Source organism: Chiloscyllium plagiosum, unplaced genomic scaffold (genome assembly GCF_037043375.1).
Source record: "Chiloscyllium plagiosum isolate Xiang-an unplaced genomic scaffold, Cpla_swu_hap1 HiC_scaffold_28, whole genome shotgun sequence".
Lineage (NCBI taxonomy): Eukaryota > Metazoa > Chordata > Chondrichthyes > Orectolobiformes > Hemiscylliidae > Chiloscyllium > Chiloscyllium plagiosum.
In genome coordinates, this window is record NW_028270166.1 from 8,539,522 (window position 1) to 8,563,429 (window position 23,908).

Here is a 23,908-nt window from a genome sequence, read left to right on the forward strand (position 1 = left end):
CTCCTCATTATGGGAGAGATTATAGCCAGAGATAATAATCTCAGTATAAAGAAACATCTATTTAAGACAGAGAAAACATCTTTTCTCAGAGAGCAATGAATCTGTGAAATTCATTACCACAGAAGGCTGTCAAGGCTGGGTTGTTAAGTATATTCAAGGCTAAGATAAACAGATTTAAAAATCAGCAACTGAGGGTTATAGGGAAAAGTGAATATGAGGACTGCAGATGCTGGTGATCAGAGTCAAAAAATGTAGTGCCTGAAAAGCTCAGCTGGTCAGACAACATCCAAGGAGCAGGAGAGTAGACGTTTCGGACAAAAACCCTTCATCAAAAAGACAGGAAAGTGAAGTTGAAGGTTATCAGATAAGGCATGATCTAAATGGATAGCACAGTAGAGTTGATGGGCCAAATGGTTTACAATTTGTTCCACATTTATGGTCTTAGCAGCATGGTGCCTGGAGAAGCAGCTGCCTCTCAGTCTATGTCAGCTTCCCAATCTCATCACTAGTTTTAGGATTCTGTTATGGGTCAGATTGGTCTCTCGCACATTGATCTCTTCAGCCATCAGTCAAACGGTACCATGACCTCTGCAGATCAGATTTGCTACATGCACTTCATCTTTGTAGGTGGATGGATCCAAAAGATGGGGATGAAAAATCTAGATCAACGCCGCTGTTTTCAGCCACGCTGGCTCGTAACCTAGCATTCCTGAGTCTCTTAAAACACCTCTCGCACCCATTCAGCTGTTTTTATACTGCTAGGAGAAAGTGGGGACTGCAGATGCTGGAGATCAAAGCTGAAAAATGTGTTGCTGGAAAAGCGCAGCAGGTCAGACAGCATCCAGCTCTCTTTTTATACTGCACCAAGATCCTTCTGCTCATTGCCCTAACAGAAAATTCCCTGCCCTCTATAACCCCAGAGGTAAATGATAACAGACAGCTGGGAAGAACTACTCTATGATGCTTCATGTAACTATTCAGTATGTACCAACTAGGCAGGAATGCTGTTGCTATTTGACCATGGAAATATCACAATCAAGTCTCACCTCAAATCTCCCAACTTCAACCTACATATAGACAAAGCATGTCATTCTCACAGATAAAGATCACACAACACCAGGTTATAGTCCAACAGGTTTAATTGGAAGCACACTAGCTTTCGGAGTGACGCACTATTACCTGATGAAGGAGCGTCGCTCCGAAAGCTAGTGTGCTTCCAATTAAACCTGTTGGACTATAACCTGGTGTTGTGAGATTTTTAACTTTGTACACCCCAGTCCAACACCGGCATCTCCAAATCATGCTCACAGATAGCACACCTAATCTAGGAGTAACAAGTGTACATTAAACAACTCACTTTCATATAGTGCCTTTAACATGGAATATTCGGAGCATTTCAGGTAAGTGAAACATGATCCTTAGTAAGTATATGGTAAACACCAACAATGCCTTCAAATCATTGTAGGGTATAACTGCAAAAAGATCAATAAATTTGGAGAAGGCAGGAAAAGAGCAAATTGCAGCAGATGCAAGTTTATCCAGAACGGAAAATTCTTGCAATGCATTTGTCTGACATGTACTAACATTATTGTTTTTTGGCACAGAAACATGATAGAAACATCAGTTTGGGATCAGTAGGTAGTGCTCCGACCTGCACCAAGGTTATGGGTTCAACTCTCACTCTGGAGATGTCAGCACAAAATTCTGGGCTGGCACTCCAAAGACAGTAACTAAGCAATACTGCTCTCTCAGAAATGTTAGCTTTCAGATGAGGTTAATTTCTCAATATAAAAATCCCATGGTACTGAAGAGCTCACCCCAGTGCCCTAGCCAACATTTAACCTTCAACCAACACCATGAACACAGATTATCCAGTCATTATCTATCACCTTGCTTAAATAAAACAAAGAACTGCAGATGCTGAGTGAAGAGAGGCACTGAAGTAAGGTCACTAGACTTGACAAGTTAACAGTTTCCTCTGCACAGATGCTGCCAGATCTGCTGAGTTTCTCCAGAAACTTCGGCTTTCATCATGACCTTGCTGTTTGTCAGAGGCTGCTTTGCACAAATTGGATGTTGTTACAACAATGAATACACTTCAGGAGGTACCAACTAGCTGTTAGGTACTTCAAAAGAAAATTGCCTGTATTGATATACAGCTTCCATAACTTACTAAGCTATTTCAGTTAAGAGTCAACCACGTTGCTGTGTAGGCCACTGCATAAAAATGGCACAGATCCTTCCCTAAAGGACATTAGTGAACCAGGTGGAGTTTTACAATGAGTGTCTTCTTCTGAAATTAGCTTTGAATTCTATATTTTATTCACTGAATGCCATGGTGGGATTTGAACCCATGTTCCCAGCACAGCTCCCCATCATCTTTAAAAAGGATGAGTGAGCAATAAATATTGCCTAGCCAGTGACTACCCATTCTCCCAATAAATTTTTAGAGATTAGCCTAAATCTCCGAAATATTAACTGACTGTGGTGCAGTGTTGATATCAGTCTCTGCAACATGATAAACAGAGAAACTAATCTGCACACAGCACATGCCAATAAACAGCAATGAAATAAATCAGTAGATAATATGCTTGCGAAGGTGCTCAAGAGCCAAATATGAGTCAAGGACACTTGACAGGAAGGGGTGCAGTTGGAGGGCAAGTGGGGAAGAGGCAGTATGGCTAGAGAAAGGGTTTGCAAATAAAATAGGGGGCCAGGGAGAAGGCAGTAAGATAGGGTTTAGGGTAGGGGAAAGATAGGATTCAGGGAGGACACAGGGCGAGGTGGGGTCCAGAGGGGCAAGGTGGGTCCAGTGGAGGGGCAAGGTGGGTCCAGGGGAGGTGGGGCGAGGTGGGCCCAGGGGGAGGTGGGGGGTGGGGCAAGGTGAGTCCGAGGAGGGGGGGGGCAAGGTGGGTCCAGGGGGAGGTGGGGGGGTGGGGCAAGGTGGGTCCAGGGGGAGGTGGGGGGGTGGGGCGAGGTGGGTCCAGGGGGAGGTGGGGGGGTGGGGCAAGGTGGGTCCAGGAGGAGGTGGGGCAAGGTGGGTCCGAGGAGGGTGGGGCAAGGTGGGTCCAGGGGGAGGTGGGGTCGGGAGGTGGGAGAAGGTAGGGCAGGATGGGTTTCAGAGGGGCAGTAGGATGAGGTGGATGGAATAGCACAAGGTGACAGAGCTTGCACATAGGGGTTACTGGGGAGTGAGAGGAAGTGGGGAGACCACAGGGTGTTTGGTTGGGATGGAGTGGAGTATCTTAGACCCAGGGGGTTAGTGACAAGGCTGCTCCTCGGCCCACACTGAAAGATCCCCCCCCGCCTAACGGTGAAGGGGGACTGCAAACACAGTTGCACCCACCGCCCTCCAGGCGGAACCAAGTGCCGGGGTCCTCTCTCGGGGAGACGGGGACCGGGGCCTAGACCCTGGGGACACTCCCCGCTGCCGGTAGCGCCCCGGCCGCTACGCCCGGTTTGGTTGCCCTTACCTGTCGGGAGCGGCTATCGGGGTGGTGTCGGCACCAGGTCCGGGGTCTCTGTGCCCGGTGTCCAGGATCCGGCCACACGCTCTCTCCCCGTCCCCGTCTCTCCCGGGAACCACCCGCAAGGGATTCTGGGAGCCGCCGCCTATTTGCATAAAATCTGCATATCACAACATACCATCGCTTAAAGGGGCAGTCCACCCGGAAGTGTTGCGGGGAATTTAAAGGGACACACACTACTACCCACCCCTTCCCACAAACACATACACCTCACAAACATAAACACAAACACCCACAGACGTGGGGAATCGATGGCCTAATGGAATTATCAATAATCTATTAATCTAGAGGTTTAGGTACTGTTCTGGAGACCCAGTTTCAAACTCCCCAATAAAAGCCTGGAATTAAGAGTCTAATGGTGACCATGAAACCTTTGCTGATTGTCACATCTGGATCAATAATGCCGTTTAGGTCCCTACCCAGTCTGGCCTATATGTGACTCCAGACCCACAACAACATGGTTGCCTCAAATACTGGTCTGGCCTGCAATGTTCACATTTCATGAACAAATGAAGAAAACCCAGAAACACACATACATGTATTTGGCATGTATTTCTGGGGATAGAATTGATCTTGGGCATTGAGGTTGCTGATACTACTATCTCAAGTTCCTTTTCCATACTTTCCCTTGCCAACAGGTGTTCTCAAGGAATTGTTTCTCTTTGAACAGGAGCTTGCTTCAAGTCAGTTTCTTCCGAAGGTCTCCCATGGTTAACTTTATATGTTCTCACACATGCACACAAGGGGAGAAATTCATCATGTGTTCCATCAATCGTATGCAATCTGATCTACACCAGCTACTCAACCAATTGGAATAAAACAATAAAGGGGATGCTGGAGATCTGAAACAAACAAAAACAGAAAGTGTGGCAGAAACTCAATCAGCCTGGCAGCATCTTTGAAGAGAGAATCAGCGTTGCCAGTGACCCTTCAGAGTGCTGTTCCTTTCTCCACAGATGCTGCAAGATCCACTGAGTTTCTCCAGTAATTTCTGTTTTGGTTTGAATCAACTGGATCCCAAGAAGAGCAGTAAAACCGGTGAATGAGACATACTGATCTGACTTGTCTTGCACTATTCAAAACTGAAGTCCCAGTACATTCATTTCAATGTATTATTGGTTTTTCTCTCTGAGAAGTCTGAATTGCTGTGACAACGTATACATGTTGTAGCCTGGAGCTATGGTAGAGCCTCCAATTTATTAATCCATCCAAATTTAAGATGTTGTTAGAGTCTAGGCTGGGCCATTAGGTACATTTAAACCTGAGATAGACAGATTTCTTAATCATTAAGGGAATCAAGGGATATGGGGAAAAGACAGGAAAATGGGGTGGAGAATTATCAGATCAGCCATGATGTCATTGAATGGCTGAGTAGACTCAATGGGCTGAATGGCCTACTTCTATTCCTATGTCTTATGGTCTCTGTCTCTGAGCCATTAGATTCGAGGCTCACTCCAGGATTCAGTGGCCAATGAAACATGGCCAATTAGGTTGTATGTCAACTTGTAAACCTTTCTGACGCAATGCAAATGATAGGTAGTAAGACTGAGAGAGTTAATAAATTGGAGCCTCTACCACAGTTCCAGGCTACAACATGCATGCGTTGCCACAGCAACTTCCCAGAGGGAAGAAACAGTAAGACTTTGAAATGAATGTACTGGGACCTCAATTTTGAAGTGTGCAAGACAAGTTGGACCAGCTTGTCTCTTCTACAAGTTTGACTGGTTTCTCCTTCCAGGTTCTCCGCTTGGCCCAGTAGGCAGAACATCTGATGTGGATCAGATCAGACAGAATTTAATCCCTGTTCCCTGTGACTGGGGTGAACTCAAGATCTGTGGTTCAGCAGCATCCAAGAACCGGGAGAATCTATGTTTTGGGCAAGAGTCCTTCATCAGGAATAAGCTATTACAGCACCACACTCTTGACTCTGATCTCTGTCCTCATTTTCTCCTGAATTCAAGATCTTACTGTGATGGAGATTACAGAACTGTGTGTCAAACATGTCCTGAGGCAGAGAACGTGAAGAATAAGGATAAAAACACACAAAGTGGGACAAAAATAGAAATTGCTGGGAAAGTCCAGCAGATCCGGTAGCATCTGTGAAGAGAGAAATGTAAAGTAACATAAGTTCACTGAAGAAAGATCTCTGGATCTGAAATGTTAATTCTGCTTTCTCTTCACAGATGCTGCCAGACCTGCTGAGCTCTCCAGCAATTTCTGTTTCAGATTTCCAGTATGCACACTTCTTTTTTTTTACATGAAGTGGGAGATGGTGGCACACTGGTCATTCTATTGGACTAGTGATCCAAAGGGTAGGCTAATGTTCTGGGGACAGGGGTTCAAATCTGACCATTTCAGTAATTCAATTTATAACATCTGGGATTGATAATTTGTCGCAGCAATAACCCAGTTCCTCTTAGATGCCAACTGAAATGACCTATAAATAATGCCCCTAAAGAACGAATCATATAGTATCGATAGAGGCTATTTGGCCCGTCAAGTCTGCACCGAGCCTCAAACGGGCATCCCACCCAGACCCACCCCATTCTCGTAACTCTGCATTTCCCATGGCCAATCCACTTAACCTGCATATCTTTGGACTGTAGGAGGAAACCCACGCAGACATGGGGAGAACATGCAAACTCCATACAGACAGTCAGCTGAGGCTGGAATTGAACCTGGGTCCCTGGTGCTAATGATGTGCCACTTATGTCTATGAAAGAATAAGGAACATACCCTCCCCATTTGCACACACATTTGTATAGCATCTTTTATGATCACAGAACAGTCCAAAGGATTTCATAGCTACTTTTAAAATGTAATCACTGCTGATTGCATAGTAATTTAAAAAAAGACCCTAGCTGCACCTTCCCTTACTAAAAGTTTGACAACTTTTCCTAAACATGCTTTCCAGATATACTACCTTTCCCCAGATATATTTACAGATTTGTTCTGATTTATTATTTTTATGTGACTGTTGATAGTTTCTGTTGCATCTCCTGCCAAGCATGCTCCAACCAATCAGCACTCTTCTGGTTCTGTATAAGTTGTTGTTCACTTTCTAAGTTAGGTATTCTTGTATTCAAATCCTGATGAGTGCAAGATGAAACACTTCAATAACGGGTCTCTCTTTTAGCAGTAAATTACATTTCCTGAGTCTCGTTCAACTGTTCCAGAATTTGAATCTTCGCTGTTTAAATTTAAAAATAAGTCTTATGTTTAGTTTCTCAGATTTGTGATTTGTGCTAAGCTACAATTCCAGTTAAGGCAACTGTCTTGTGAAGCCTCACTCAAATTATTCTCATGTGAGTTGAGGGAGTGAGCACTGGCTGACGGTTCTGTTGTGGGGATCCTCATTCACTTCCTTCTAATGACCACTTATTTAAACTTTGCACTGGGGTCATCTGAGTGTCATTTTGCACTCGCCCTCTTCTCCAGCTCAATGGATTGGTGACCATGTGTAACACTGCAAATTGCCACCCTACCTCTGGTCCCTCAGAGCAGCTTGCTGATGATGTCCAAGATCAGTGGGATCTCCCTGATCAGTATGACTCGGTACCATCAGAATGTGTTGAGGATGAGAGGCTTCAGTTGTGTGCAGTGTGTGCCACAATGGGATTGTTCTCCAGAGAGCAGAGAGGGTCAAGGGGAGATTTGATGAAAATGTTCAAAGTCAGGCAGGATTTTGAAAGACTGAACGAGGAGAAATTGTTTTTGGTGGCAAGAGAGCCGGTAGGGGAAGACTCTAATTTAAGTAAAAGAGCCAGAGAGCAGACAAGTTCTTACTGTAGTGAATTCCTGTGAACTGGAATGTGCTGCTGCAGAATCAAAGGCAAGTTTTAGCAGGAGGAAAAGTTGTAGGACTACGGGAAAAGGGACAGAGAGAACGAAACAAAGAGATAGTGTAGACATGATGGGAGTGGTCTTGTGGTGCAGTGATACTGTCCCTACCTCTGATTCAGGAGGCACAGCTTCAAGTCCCACCTGCTCCAAAGGCATGTAATAAGAGGTTGATTCGAAAATATCCAAACAGTGGATAGAGTGAGAGTCCTCAAATTCCCAGTGACTTGTTGAGGAATGTTGGATCATAAACAGATCTGCTTCAAAATCTTGATCAGATTTGAACCCTTGCATCCGGTGCATGAGATCCCAGTCTTTTGGATTGTTAGTCTAGTTATATCAGCCTTGATGGGCCAGATGGCTACCTTCAGCACTCTATCATTCTAATGATAATTCAACGTGGTAGTGGGTGCGAGAATAGATCCTCAGAAATTTAACCCAGGTAATATCTTATCTTACATCTTTTGGAATGGAAGTGTGTCACATCATATAAAATGTAAAGGTAAAGTGGCCATTGACCCAGAGGACCATAGGGTTGCTCTCCCAATAGAGAGAGATGACTAGTGGTGGTTTATTCTTCTGGGTCACCTATGATAGGGTTAAGGTTAGTCTAAGTCTAACACCTCGGGTGAGGGGAGAGGTTGAGAAGGAGAGTCCTTCATGGGCACTGAGCCATTGCGGGAATTGAACCCAAGTTTTTGGTGTCACTCTGCTTCGAAATCCAGCCATCCGGCTTCACATCGAATAGTTTATAACTTAATCCTTAAATTGTTCCCAATCAAACCTAGATCTTATAGAGGATTGGCTGACTGGCAGAAGGCAGAGCGTGGGATAAAGGGATCTTTTTCAGGGTGACAGCCGGTAACTAGCAGAGTTCCACAGGGGTCAGTGTTGAGACCACAACTATTCATTCACACCATATATTAATGATCTGGACAAAGGAACTGAGGGCATTGTTGCTAAATTTGCAGATGACACAAAGATCGGTGGCAGACAGGTAGTGTTGAGGAAGAGGGGAGGCTGGAGAAGGACTTGGACAGGCTAGGAGAGTGGGTAAAGAAGCAGCAGATGGAATGTGGGAGACTGTGAGGTAGGAAAAATAGAGGCATAAACTACTTTTTAAATGGAGAAAGGCTTCAGAAATCTAAAGAGCAAAGTAACTTGGGAGTCCTAGTTTAGGATTCTCTTAAGGTTAATATGGCAGGTTCAGTTAGCAGTTAAGAAGGCAAATATAATATTAGCATTCATTCCAAGAAGGCTAGAATACAAGAGCAGAGCTGTACTGCTGGGGCTGTATAATGCGCCCATTAGACTGCGTTTGGAATATTGTGAGCAGTTTTGGCCCCTGCATCTAAGGAAGGATGTGTTGGCTTTTGAGGGGGTCCAGAGGAGTTTACCAGTACAATAACAGGGATGAAGGGCTTGTCATGTGAGAAGCATTTGAGGGCTCTTCATCTGTATTCAACAGAGTTTAGAAGGATGAAGGGGCATCTAATTGAAACTTACAGAATACTGACTGGCCTGTATAGAGTGGATATGGAGAAGATGTTTCTTCTAGTAGAAGAGACTAGGACCCAGGGCACAGCCTCAAGGTGAAGGGACGATCCTTAAGAACTGAGATGAGGAGGCATTTCTTCAGCCAGAGAGTGGTGAATCTGTGGAACTCATTGCCACAGGAGGCTACGACATTGAGTGTATTTAAGACAGAGATAGATAGGTTCTTGATTAGTAAGGTGATCAAGAGTTACAGGAAGAAGGCAAGAGAATGGGTTTGAGAATCATATCAACCATGATTGAAAGTCAGAGAAGGCTCAGTGGGCTGAATGACCTCATTCTGTTCCTAAAGCTTATGGTCTAATATTATAGGCTATGGTCTAAACCTTCTGACATAGAATATGACTCTTCATTACTCCTGCATATTCTGAAGACAGGGTTATAGGTTATATCGAAAAAAATCCAGAGTTTTGGAATAATAATCTGGAGGCATAAATTCAAATCCTACAATGACAGCGAAGTAATGTAAACTCAGTGTACTTAAAATTAAACCTAAAATGAATTTCCAGTTAATTAAACAAATCTGGAATATAAAGCGAGTGTCAGTAATAGGGACCACAAAAAAAGTCTCAAAAAGTCATCTGTTTCACTTAAGTTCTTGACGGAGGGAAATCTGCTGTCCTTACTCGGTCTGGCCAACCCCAGACCCAGGCACTTAGCTGCCCCCTGAGGTGGCGAAGGAAGCCACTCAGTTGCTTTTAAAAAGGCAGCTCACCACCAGCTTCTCAAGGGCAAGTCAGGTTGGTAGTAGATGCAGGCCTTGTCAGCACGGCACACACCCCATGGACAAATAAATCAAATACCTGTATTGGTTTGAGAAATGGTTTAAATGGACCATCTGGATCTTTTTCTCGCTGTGGTTTGTTCATGTGTTCTGATAATGTGTTGAAACCAAAGAGCAGGGATGGGCAGCATTCCGAAAGGATTACCACACCTCATTCCTAACTCTCTTAATGATCCAAACTGAGTCATTCAGTACATTGATGACCAGAATCTGGGCCAGTGATGCCAGACTTTCCAAACTTCATGGCAAAAACCATTCCTCCACATGCTTGCCTCCCAAATCCAGGCCTACCATCTCCCACATCCTACATTTATACCTCTCCGATCATGATCTCCCTCCCTGATATGCAGACAGCCACGTGGACAACCCTGTTCAAAGTCACAAATGATGGTCCCTCTGCCCCCATCCTCCTTTGACCCCTTCACAACGTCTGACCCTGACTATGTCATTATCCTGTCAGTCTAGTGGCATTGCCCTTGCTATCTATTTTCCTCTATGATAAATGTGGGCAACACTGAAAAGGCCAACATCCCTAACTGCCCTTGAACCAAGGTGGTTTACTAGAGCAATACAATAGCTGAAGAGCCAAAACATTAGTGTTGAAGGCACAGGTAAAGATGTAAGACAGAGCAAAAGCTCCAGAAACATGAAGGAAGAAAACTCAGTATCTTTTAAATTCATACATGGGGTGTGGGTGCCTCTGGCTGGGCCAGCATTTATTGCCCAGCCATAATTACCCTTAATTTGTTTGGCTTGCTTGGGTAGTTAGATTCCCTACAGTGTGGAAACAGGCAATTTGTCCCAACAGGTCCACACCAACCCTCCGAAAGGTAACCCACCCAGACCCATTTCCCGACATTTACCCCTGACTAACACTATGGATAATTTAGCATAGCCAATTCACCTAACCTGCACATCTTTGGACTGTGGGAGGAAACTGGAGCGCTTGTAGGAAACCCACGCAGACGCGGGGAGAATGGGCAAACTCTACACTGACTGTCGCCAGAGGGCGGAATCAAACCCAGGTCCCTGGTGCTACAAGGCAGCAGTGCTAACCACTAAGCCATCGTGCAGGTAAGAGTCTGCTACATCGCTGTTGGTCTGGAGTCACATGTAGGCTTCAGCAGGTAAGGATGGCAACTTTCTTTCTCTTAAGAAGGTCAGTGGACCAGACGGGTAGCTAATAACAGTTACTGTTCAGCTATGGTTTCAATCCAGATTGTATTGGATTCAAATTTCACCTTTTACCGGCTGGGATTTGAAACTATGACCCAGAGTTTTAGACTGGAGTGCTGGATAGTTAATTCAACAAAATTACCAATACACCAACACCTCCCTCTCATTGGACTCAATGGAAATTCGCTTGAGATGTGGTTGTGTTGTGGAATGAGCTCTGGGTTGATTGGCAGCTGGATTTAGAGTAAAATTCTATTTTATCCTTTAGTTGCACTGAGAAGGTTAGATTCCTAACAGTGTGGAAACAGGCCCTTCAGCCCAACAAGTCCACACCGACCCTCCGAAGAGTAACCCACCCAGACCCATTTCCCTCTGACTAATGCACCTAACACTATGGGCAATTTAGCATGGCCAATTCACCTGGCCAGCACATCTTTGGGCTGTGGGAGGAAACCCACACAGATACAGGGAGAATGTACAAACTCCATACAGACAGTTGCCTGAGGCTGGAATCAAACCTGGGACCCTGGTGCTGTGTGGCAGCAGTGCTAACCACTGAGCCACCGTGCCACCTAAGATGGCGGGGGCCTTCTTTTTGAACAACCGCTCCAACGGCTAGAATACCTCAGAGTGCAGTTCTTTTGTTTATTTGTTCATGGTATGTGGAAGTCACTATTTAGGCCAACATTTATTGCCCATCATAATTGTCATTGAGAAGCTGCCTGACTGTCCTTAGAGTGTAGGTACCCCGATAGGGAGTCAGGATCTTGACCCAGTGACACTGAAGGAACGGTGATACATTTCAAAGTCAGGATGGCGGGTGGCTTGGAGGGGAACTTACAGGGGGTGGTGATCTCATGTATCTGCTGCCCTTGTCCTCTTTGATAGTAGTGGTTGTGGATTTGGAAAGTGCAGTCTGAGGATCTTTGGTGAATTTCTGCAATGCATCTTATAGATGGTGAATACTACTGTCACTGTGCATCAGTGGTGAAGAGAGTGAATATTCAAGGTGAAAGGGGGCTGATCAATGTGACTACTTTGTCCTGAATGATGCCAAGCTTCTTGAGTGTAGTTGGAGCTGCACCCATCCAGGTAAATGGAAAATATGTAATCACCCCCCTGACCTTTCCCTTGTAGATGGTGGACAGGCTCAGGTATAAGTTTTTGCACTGGTTTGCTGGGCTTCCCAATCATTGGGGATAGGGAAATGTCCTCCAATGAATGGTTTAATTGTCTTCCATTATTTACACCAGGATCTGACAGGACTGCAGAGCTTAGATCTAAGGAGGAGTCTCTTCTCTTGGTGTGGAGTGAATCTGTGGAATTCTTTACCACAGAGGGCTATCAGGACTGGTTGTTAAGTATAGTCAAGACTGTTCTGCTCCCCAGACGTTACCTGGGGATTAATAGTCTAGCGATAATACCATGAGGCCATCACCAAGACATGGCAGGCCGAATGGCATCCTGCTGTACTGTAACAATGCCATGATTCAGTAACAGTGATCATCTAGTGCTCCATCGCCCTTTAAGGAAGGGAATCTGCCATCCTTATCCTGTCTGGCCTGTGTGTGACTCCATATCCACAGCGATACAGTTCAGGGAACATGTACATGTATGTGTACATGAGAACATGTATGTGAACATGTGCATATATGTGTACATGAGAAGACCACCTCCGTTTCCCTCAAAACCACTCACCATCCTCTGAAATGGTGGAGCAAACCAATCAGTTTGGGATGGGGGGGTGGGCGAGTTGGGGGAGGTAGGCACTAGCTTTGCCAGAGCTGCCCACTTCCTGTGAATGGATTAAGTCGGTGAAGATCTGGATGATTCTGTTTCATGGAAAAGTGCTGGAGGAGATCAACAGATCGAGCAAGAACTTGCATTTCAGTAGCGTCTGTCTCGGCCTCAGGACATTCCTGAAGTGTTTTATAGTGAAGTCCTCTTGAAGTGCTGTTACTGCTACAATGTCAGAAACACCCGGCAACCAACTTGTACACAGTAAGATCCTACAGACAGCGATGTGACAGTGACCAGATTGTGTGTTTTAGTGGGGTCAGTTGAAGGCTACATATCACACAGAACTCCAGAAAGCACCCCCACCCCTCTCGTTCCCCTAGCCCCCTGTCTTTCTTCCAAACAGTGGCTGTGAGAGCTTATGCAGCCACTCAAGAGCTCAGATTTATTCCTGGAGAAATGAAGGGTGAAGGCTCTAAGAACAAGCACATAGATTTAATAGTCAGCGGCATTCACGGTTAATGATTTTAATACTGGCCTTAACAACATGAAAACTAGAAAGCTGAAAAGTGGCAAGAAACCTCTGCCAGACCTCGCAGCCAGATCCAAAAAACCATTAGGAGAGAAAAAAACATAATAAACTATCAGAACAATGTTGGAGGGAAGGAGAGTGAAGTGGGGCCTGAGTAGGTTTTGGATAAAGGTTTCCAGCTGCAGTCTGTTTTCAGTGATCCTAGCTTTAGTAACATTGCCCTGCAGAGGGAGATACAATCTGTGTTAGCATGATGCTTCTGCTGTCAAAGCCTGAAACTACCCTTGATCTCCCGCAGCTAAGTTTCCACAATTACCATCGTTTTTTTAAATGTCTGCTGCAGCCAATTTGCTCCACTGGTGAGGGGGGAACGGAGAAGGGACAGGGAAGCGGGAGGGGTAGGGGGGAGGCAGAGGGTGCTGCCTTATCAGATACAATGCAGCAAGTATTAAGAGGGGCAGGTCACTCATGTACACTCCTACAGAAGCCCTCGTGCCTGACAAACAAGAAGTATTGTCTGAGAACCTGTGCCTGGCTAACCTTATAGTCAGATAGCAGTTTTGTAAATTGTGGGAGGATTTAAGATAAAAACAAAACTTGTATTTATAGAGAGCTTTAAACATACCCTAGCGAGGCAAAACCAGATACAGAGCAGTGATGGGAGGACAGGTCTGCAAAGTGACTGATGGGAGAAGCCCACACTCATTCAGAGTACAAAGTTAAAAATCACACAACACCAGGTTACACTCCAACAGGTTTAATTGGAAGCACACTAGCTTTCGGAGCGACGCTCCTTCATTGACTATCACCTGATGAAGGAGCGTTGCTCCGAAAGCTAGTGTGCTTCCAATTAAACCTGTTGGACTATAACCTGGTGTTGTGTGATTTTTAACTTTGTACACCCCAGTCCAACACCGGCATCTCCGAATCATTCAGAGTAGGTAGCTGTTTGTTTCATCACGCCCAGCCTCCGTAAATCTCTCCTTTTTTCAATTCCCTTTTGAAAGTTGTCATGAAATCTGCTTCCTTTGGTTCAGCCAGCACATTCCAGACCAGAACAACTCCCTGTCCCCTCCAGTTATTGACCCTCCTAGATATACAGATACAAAGCTGGGTTCTGAGGTGTGAAAGGTGGCGAGACAGAGGGAAGATTAAAAGCTGATCAAATCAAATTACTGTTAGACATAAAGAGAGATTGACATACAGAGTATGGAAGAGAAAGTGAGATGGTGAAGTAGACATGACAGTGGTTAAGAGAGAGAAAGAGATAGAGAAAACTGCATGAATCCATGTGAGACTCTGTTAACTCATTTTTTTAGATTAGAATCAGTCTAAACATTATGGCACAGACACACCACACAGGGGGGCAACACCTTCAACACATTATCTGCGCTGACACCAATTGTTAAAGTTAACCTGAGAATGTAACTTTTTAAAAAAGTTTTGTGATTTACATATGAAAGAAGTGAAACTAACATGGTCATTCTAACAGATGAGAGACTTAACAAACAATCAAGGTATTTTTCAATGTATAATTTTAGTTACATCACACTGTAAACTTTTGCTTTAAATTCTGTGTCTTACAATTGTGTACTCCACCATCACCTGATGAAGGAGCATGTGATTCCGAAAGCTAGTGCTTCCAATTAAACCTGTTGGACTATAACTTGGTGTGTGATTTTTAACTTTGTACACCTGAGTCCAACACTGGCATCTCCAAAGAAAGAAATAGAGTTAGAGAAAGGCACATATACACACACGCACCCAATACACACATACACAGACATGCACATTAAAAATCCACTCATTAGCTCAGACAAACGAACCCTTGAATCTGGACAATTTAAAGCAGCCTTGAGAGGACAGGCTGGATTTGAATGTTTAATGTTGTTGAAACATCAGCAGGTTCATTGGAGGGACGGGAACCCATATATCAGAGGCAATTGTTTTTAACAGCATGTCATCCACTAATGGAGATGTAAATGTTTTGCACAAGGTTGTGTCTGCTCAGTGATGGATGACGCATCTGGAGTTTGTCTCTCACCCATTTTCTACTGAAAATTTGAGATGTGAGTAAACCATTCTGGGGAAAATGGGAACAGTAAATGGCTGGAGGAAAAGGTTACTCGATAGCAGGAATTTGGTTTCTAGCTGTGGCGTTCTCATTGTCGACCTGGAGGTTCAGTCCCATTCCTGAGGCCCTTGCACAGACTCTAGGATAGCACTCCAGTACAATACTGTGGGAGTGCTGCACAACCAGAGTCATAGTAGTCATAGAGTCATAGAGATGTATAGCATGGAAACAGACCCTTTGGTCCAACCTCTCCATGCTGATCAGATATCCCAACCTAATCTAGTCCCACCTGCCAGCACCTGGCCCATATCCCTCCAAATTCTTCCTATTCATATATCCATCCAAATGCCTCTTCAATGTTGCAATTGTACCAGCCTCCACCACATCCTCTGGCAGCTCATTCCATACACGTACCACCCTCTGCGTGAAAAAGTTGCCCCTTAGGTCTCTTTTACATCTTTCCCCTCTCACCCTAAACCTATGCCCTCTAGTTCTGGAGTCCCTGACCCCAGGGAAAAGACTTTGCCTATTTATCCTATCCATGCCCCTCATAATTTTGTAAACCTCTATAAGGTCACCCCTCAGCCTCCGACGTTCCAGGGAAAACAGCCCCAGCCTGTTCAGCCTCTCCCTGTAGCTCAAATCCTCCAACCCTGACAACATCCTTGTAAATCTTTTCCAAGCCCTTTCAAGTTTCACAATATCTTTCCGATAGGAAGGAGACCAGAATTGCACGCAATATTCCAACAGTGGCCTAACCAATGTCCTGTACAGCAGCAACATGACCTCCCAACACCTGTACTCAATACTCCGAGGTATCTGCTTTTGAATAAAATATTAAACCGCATCCCAACAATTGGAAGTAAAATATGGTGGTATTTGAGACAACAGCAAATGATCCGCATCCATGAACACCAACTAGCCACGAAACGACACGACCAGCTATCCTTAGTAGCCACACACGCAGATGACGAGCAACATGAATTCGACTTGGACAACAATACTATTATAGGACAAGCCAAACAGAGACCAGCCAGGGAATTCCTAGAGGCATGGCACTCATCCACAGATTCAATCAATAAGCACATTGACCCAATATACTGACCCAATATACCGACCACTGCAACGGACAGCTGGAACTGACAACCGGAAGAGGCAGATTCAAACCACTACAAATGCCGGAGGAAAGCTCACAGAAGCGCTTCACAGGAGGCTCCCAAGCACTGAGGATGTCACCTAGACAGGGGACGAAACGTCTGCAACACAAATTCCGAGCTTGGCGAACAGAACTACAACACTAAGGAGAATGGAGAGAAAGCAGGAATGTGGCATTGAGATAGAGGAGCAGCCATGATCCCTATTGAATAATGGAGCAGGCTTGAAAGGCTGAATGGCGAAAGTGAGGACTGCAGATGCTGGAGATCAGAGTCAAGATTAGAGTGGTGCTGGAAAAGCACAGCAGGTTAGGCAGCATCCAAGGAGCAGGAAAATTGATGTTTCATTCCTGATGAAGTGCTCCTGCCCAAAACGTTGATTTTCCAGCTCTTCGGATGCTGCCTGACCTGCTGTGCTTTTCCAGCACCACTCTAATCTTGAAGGGCTGAATGGCCTATTCCTGCTCCTAGTTTCTATGCTTCCAAATACAAGCCCTGTTTACTTCTTATCGCAAAAATTAAAAATCAAAATTGCACTGCAGGGTATACGACAGCATTATACTGCAGGGTTAATGTTGGGCTGTTAATGTGTAGGATAATATCTTGTATTTAAATAGAGGGGTCAATGTCCAAGGTTTCACTAGAGGGTTAAGTTAAAGGATTACATTATAGGGTGAGGACACAGTTACCAACCAGCTTAAAACAGCTTGTGGTGAGGACATTAATGACAGAACTGGTTCAGAGTGCAGAGTAAGGACATGACTATTGGGCTGAAATATTAAATAAATAATTCTAACACAAAATATAATTCTAGAATGGCCAAACCAGAGGCTAGCATCCTTCCTGCGCCTCCCTTGTTGATTCCTGTAAGAATTTTGCTTGATTCAATTAAGTCTCCTCAGTTTTCTAAACTCAAGATATAAGCCCAGTCCTCTTGATTTTATTGGGTATTAATTCATTCATTTCATTCTTAAAAATTGGGATTTTTAAAATAATTGATTCATGTGATGTGAACATTGCTGGTTAGGCCAGCATTGTTGCCCATCCCTAATTGCCCAAAGGGGCAACCTGGATATTTATTGAATTCAAATTCCACCAACTGCCATGGAAAGATTCAAAACCAGGTCCCGAGACTTTAGTGAAGTCTCTGGATTAATGGTCTAGCTATAATACTACTAGGCCATCATCTCCCCACTTGAATTATTATCTCCAAGATATTAGTCCCCTAGCTTAATGGAAACAGTGACATTACCATTCTACCACCATCGCCCTTAACACATTCTGCCAATCCTATTACCGTTTGTTTAATTAAAAACTCTAATGGTAACATTTTAACCAAGTTTGCTGGTATGACATCCTCCAGCACAATGCCTGTTCAGAATCATATTACAATAATGATTTAGGAATGATACCATTCCAATATTGTCTGATCAATATGCAGATACCCAATTAATCAATCTGCAAAGTCCCACTAGTGACTCCTGGGCCCAATTAGATCCATTAGCCTGCCTCACTGCTGTCCCCAGAGGACAGGGGAAGAATGTTATTCTAAGTTACTCTCACATATTTCCAAGCAACTGCTTACAAAACAGCAGTGGAAGCTGTTTGGTGTAATCTTGACATTTTGTGACCATTTGTACTTTCATGTCTGCAGAAAATCCAGCTTAAACCAGTCGTCTCTACTGTCAAGTGAATTTGACATAGTCTTCGGTGAAGAACTGCATTAATCTGAAAGCCCAAACACTGCCAATGGCATTGATGTAATTTTACCTCCAGCAGGGTATTTTACCCGATGCAGCAACCCCTGCCCCATATCTCCTAGAGAAAGGATACAGAAGGAAAGACTTTTGTCTCTATATCACCCTTCAAAACTACCAAAAATACCAAAGCACTTTTCCACCAATGATGTACTCTCTAAGGTGAGAGAACTGCTGAAATGTATGGGGAAGTCAGTAGCAAATTTGCTCACAGCAAACTAAATAAAAAACAGCAATGTAAAAATGACCAGGGAACCAGGATTGTTTAGTGGTTATTAGGTTAGGGATAAATATTGGTCTGGACATTAGGGAGCACTCCTAGCCCTTCTTCAAGTTCTGTCTTGGAATCTATCATGCCGACTGAGACAGCAGGTAGTAGCATCTGATCAAAAAGACAGCATCTCTGACCCTGCAGCACTTCCTCAATACTTCACCCCACTGTCTGAAGTTTAGGTTCTGAGACTTGAAATCCCCAGCGGCTGACTGAGAGGCAAGGACATTACCCACATGAGGCTGTGGTTGAGACCAAGAGGTAGAGAGGTTAACAGGGGAAGAAACTGGAAAGTAAAACCATTGTCATACCTGGCTAGGCTACATCACAGCAATGATCCTCAGATCATGGGAAGGAAGAGCTCAATCACAGCAAGTCATAAAGAACTTCCCAAAACCCAGAGAACCCACTATTTTTTACAACACAGCAATAATCATAAAAGCATAACTGAAAACTAGTCTTTGGAAAGCAAAGTGATGCTTTTCTTTTCACTCAGGGCGGCACGGTGGCTCAGTGATTAGCACTGCTGTCTCACAGCGCCAGGGACCCAGATTCGATTCCAGCCTCGGGTGACTGTCTGTGTGGAGTTTGTACGTTCTCCCCGTGTCTACGTGGGTTTCCTCCGGGTGCTCCGGTTTCCTCCCACAGTCCAAAGGTGTGCAGGTCAGGTGAATTAGCCATGCTAAATTGCCCATAGTGTTAGGTGCATTGGCCAGAAGAAGGTGGTTACTCTTTGGAGGGTTGGTGCGGACTGGTTGGGCCAAAGGGCCTGTTTCCACACTGTAGGGAATCTAATCTAATCTAAACCACATTAATCCAAAAGCCCAAACATAGGGTAGCAATAATGCAATTTTGCCTCCAGTTGGGGTATTGTACATGATGTGCATGTTATTAGGAATAACATAAGAAACGAGGCATGTGTATTGCGGTACTGAATCACCCAGCAGGAGCTCATTACAGCTAACTATTTCACACATACATTATATAACAACTGAACAGCATGCTTCCAATAGAGTGCCATGCTTCAACTGACCCCCCCCCCCAAGGTAAGATGGAGTTTGAAATGTTTACCGCCACAGATCACGTGCTATGATGCAATGATTATATCATGAGCATGTCTTTTTAAAGGCACACAAACATACTGACCGTGAGACACAACAACAGGCAGTTCAGAGATTTAAGACAGTCATGTGAAGTAAAAAAATAAAAATACCTATCTAAGGTCAAAATGCAAAATGTTACAGGTTATCACAAAATGATGCCCAAATTATAAAAAGTTGCTTGTTCGCACAGAACTTGACATTTGCTGAAAAGAGCAACATATTGCTAAAACTTTTCATCTTACAGTAATCAGAACGTATGCAAGAATGCCAGATTTCAAAAGATCACACTAATTGATACTACCTTTTTAATTTATGCAATTCAAAACTATTTATGCCAAGCCAAAGATTCAGTTAGGGTGGCAGACACCTTCCTTACACTGGTCCAGATCCTCCCCATTCCCCAGTGATAGTATCTCCTGAGGGGCAAGCCAGACAATAAAGATAATAACTTCAGCAAAAATTCTGGGGAGTTGCTTCCCAGCTCCTGAAGGCCTCTAAGCAAGTACCATGACGATGAAACCATTTGCAGCACATCTCTAACAGTACTGAAGCTATTCTTTAAATTATAGTTAGTTATACAACCACAGAGGCAACCAGAAGCAAATATGCTCTTTCCATACTACACACCTCCCCTGCACCCCCCAACAACCAGCACCACACTGCAGGAAACACCAGATTCTGGTCAGGATCGGGAGCCCTGGCTGGTTCTTCCCCTCTCTCAGTGCTCCATCTTTGCCCTAGAAATATTGGACTTAACTGCAACTTAACTTTCAAGGTCCACCCATTTGAGACCAGTTTTAAGCGCAAAGAGAGGAGGAAGGGTGACAATAATAAAATTAACAGGATAAAAACAGGCCATTTGGCCCATCAGGTCTATGCAGATGTTTATGCTTAATGTGATTCTCTTCCCAGCTAATCTCATTGAATCATAGGATCCCATTCAGCATTTCAATTCCACGCTAGCACTTTAAAAGAGCCACACAATTAGGCATAGCCCTGTGTTATTTTCCCACAGCTCTCTAATCTTTCAACTATTCCTGTTACTCCCTTTTCCAAATTCATATCTGCTTCCACCATGATACATTCAAGACGCATCACTATGCATGGTGCACAAAGAGATCACCTTCTCTCTCTCCCCTGGCACTTTTTACCAAAGACCTTAAGTTCTCCAGTTACCAAGACTCCTGCCCTTGGAAAGGTCATCTCCCTGTCCACTCAATCCTCGATGTCAATCAGCAATACCACTAAATGTGTGAGCACTTTGATTAACCCCCCACCCACTTAATGTTCTCTGCTTGTTAGAGAATAACCTCAGCTTCCCCAGTCCCTCCCCAGAACCAAAGTCTCTCCCGCTTTGCACCATTCAAGTATTATCTAACATTAACAAAATCAAAATAGGCCAATCAGCACAGCAGGTCCTGGCTGTTTTCTATTTGACACAAGCCTCCTCCTTAGCTCAGTTGACTGGATGGCTGGTTTGTGTTGCAGTGACTCACCAACAGTGTGGGTTCAATTCCCTTAATGGATGAGGATACCTTGAATAACCCTCCTTTTCAAACTCTCCCTTGCCTTGAGGTGTGCTGGCCCTTAGGTTAAATGATCACTAGTCATCTCTCTGCCTCTAACGAGAGAGCAGCCCTACGGGTGACTTTACCGCACCTCCCACTCCATTTACATATCATTTTAACCCTTTTCCCCTCCTGTGCCTACCCAGATTCTCCTTAAATACATTTACCAGAGTTCACCAAGTCTCACAACCTTCAGCCCTGTTTGGAGAGTACCATGCTGGTTAGGAGCTTTATCTCTGTGAGTTCTATCTGGAGGGATAGATTAGGTTGACTCCACGCAGAGCCAGAGTGTGAGCTGGTGGGGGAGAGGAGGCAAGTGTGCAAAGCATTGTGATGGCAATACTCACTCATACACTGATAACTGGTTTTACCACTCAGTGGTTTGCTGCACAGAGTACAGCTGGTGGAGCTGGAGAAGGATCCCGGCACTAAGCAGTGGCCGTTGTTACACTTCCTCTTTTCTTTGGGACTCTCCTTTTCTTTCTCTTTGGTCTTAGCCTGGGAAAAGGAAAGAGACACAATAAAGAGAAACAGTTCACTTCAAAGGAACAGCAGGAGGCTGTTTGGCCCCCTTCCTGAGCCTGTCCCAATATCCAGTGGCAGATCTGTATCATTGCTGTGGTTCCGGATCACCTACTCCCCAGTCTCAATTTCTAACATATTGTAGTCATCCCCACAGCCTCAACAGGGTTTTAGAGGGGAAAAAAGAGGTTCATATTTTCACTGTCCTTTGTGTGACCAAGCGTTACCTGATATTTTTAAAGAACAAGCCACTAGCCACTGACAAGGATGGCACGGTGGCTCAGTGGTTAGCATTGCTGCCTCACAGCGCCAGGGACCTGGGTTTGATCCCAGCCTCGGGTGTCTGTCTGTTAGGTGAATTGGCCATGCTAAATTGCCCATGGTGTTCAGGGAGGTGTAGGTTAGGTGCATTAGTCAGGGGAATGGGTCTGGGTGGGATACTCTTCGGAGGGTCGGTGTGGACTTGTTGGGCCGAATGACCTGTCCCTGCACTGTAGGGATTCTTTTGAAGCATCTTATTCTTTTTGAATGGAAGGAGAAAGCAGGATTAGGCTCTGGGTTGGACGGTCAGCCATTATCGTGATGAATGGTGGAGCAGACTCAGAGGGTCAGATGGCTTCCTCCTACTCCTATCTTATGTTTTTATTTGGATCAAGGACTGACAGAAGGGGTTAATTTAATTTGGTGTCATGTTTGGCACAACATTGTGGCCAAAGGGCCAATTCCTGTGTGTTGTACTGTTCTATGTTTAAATCAACTGGTTCAGGGACATTATGACACGGCACTGAAGGAGATGGGAATCGTACCTAGGCCTCCTGACTCAGAGGCAGGGACATTACCCCTGTGCCACAAGCACAGGCTAGCATCTTATGAGCACCTTCTGGCAAATAAGCTTCTCAGCTGGACTCAGTTGGCCAAGTTCAGAATTCAAATGGGTCTTTTTGGCAAGCTCAGGTATCAGGTGAATTCTCCTCGTTGGTACCCATCCGAATTTCAACTGGAAAAGTATTTATCGAGGAATGTACTCTGAGGCTGAGCATCTATTTGGTACTTGACAGGTCCTTGCAAAGAGCCATCCAACATTATTGAAACATGCAAGACTCTGAGAGGAGGCCTGACAGGGTCGATGTTGAGAAGATGTTTCCACTAGAAGGGGAGTCGCAAACTCAGGGAGAGAGTTACAGAATAAGAGGACACTCATTTAAAACTGGGAATATTATGGAATTCTCTACCTCAGAGAGTTGTGGAGGCTAGGTCACTGCAAGCAGTAACAGATGAGATAGACAGATAGAATTGTGAAATATTGAGGAGTAGAGGGCTACGAGGAGCTGGCGCCAAATAGGAGTTGGTGTAGTAATTGGAACCAGGTGGATCTCATTGACTGTGAAGTCTTGGAATTGTTAACCTGGACCAATCAGGGAGCCCTGGCTGACAGATATAAACAGGAAAGGAGGTGGGAGGGGCGGGGGCTTGCTGGGTCTGTATTGTCTGCACTTTTGTATGTAATGGTATTGTCTAATGTATAAATGTCATTGTCACTGTCTTGTCACATGTGGAACTGGGATTTGAGGTTTGTCCTCCCCTCCCTGTAAAATCGTTGAACGGTAGGGTTTGGGGCCTAGCTTTGCTGCTCCTCTCCCTTGTAAAATTGCTGTCTTTTGTGTACAGCTGTCAATGTTTTTTGTAAACTGTTTTGTAATTTGCTTAATAAAATATATATAAGCAGGAAAAAAAAAAAAATAAACAGGAAAGGTGGGAGGGGCGGGGGCTTGCTGGGTCTGTATTGTCTGCACTTTTGTATGTAACGGTATTGTCTAATGTACAAATGTCATTGTCACTGTCTTGTCATATGTGGAACTGGGATTTGAGGTTTGTCCTCCTCTCCCTGTAAAATGGTTGAACGGTAGGGTTCGGGGCCTAGCTTTGCTGCTCCTCTCCCTTGTAAAATTGCTGTCTTTTGTGTACAGCTGTCAATGTTTTTTGTAAACTGTTTTGTAATTTGTTTAATAAAATAAAAAAAAAATAAACAGGAAAGTTACCAACACCCTAGAGTTGTTCAGGGAGAGGTGGGCGCCGCAGGGAGTGGAGTGCATCATTTCTCCCTCCAATTCTATTTTGATTTAGTCCCTACCCTCCCCTTCACTGTTTTGATCACACAGCACTGTCCCTTGATGTGAAGGGCAGTGTTTGTCACTGGCCACCCGGGTGTTTTCCTATCTTCCTGGTGGTGGAAATTGAATAAAGATTAGTGCACTTTGTGTCTTTCACTGTGTCTCACACCTGCACACACACACCATGGGTGCTGGGGA

General features: G+C 44.5%; 1 protein-coding gene across 6 annotated transcripts in view; it reads right to left on the minus strand.

Annotated features, from left to right (window-relative positions):
• arhgef18b (Rho/Rac guanine nucleotide exchange factor 18b) overlaps nt 1-23,908 on the minus strand; it is a 209,846-nt gene that overhangs the window by 68,683 nt on the left and 117,255 nt on the right. For 5 of the 6 annotated variants that reach the window (XM_043721419.2, XM_043721416.2, XM_043721417.2 and 2 more), the window contains one exon: nt 21,425-21,575. In XM_043721419.2, the coding sequence (XP_043577354.2) occupies nt 21,425-21,575 (151 nt within the window). The remainder of the gene's footprint in view (nt 1-21,424; nt 21,576-23,908) is intronic. The other variant, XM_043721414.2, reaches the window with a different exon arrangement.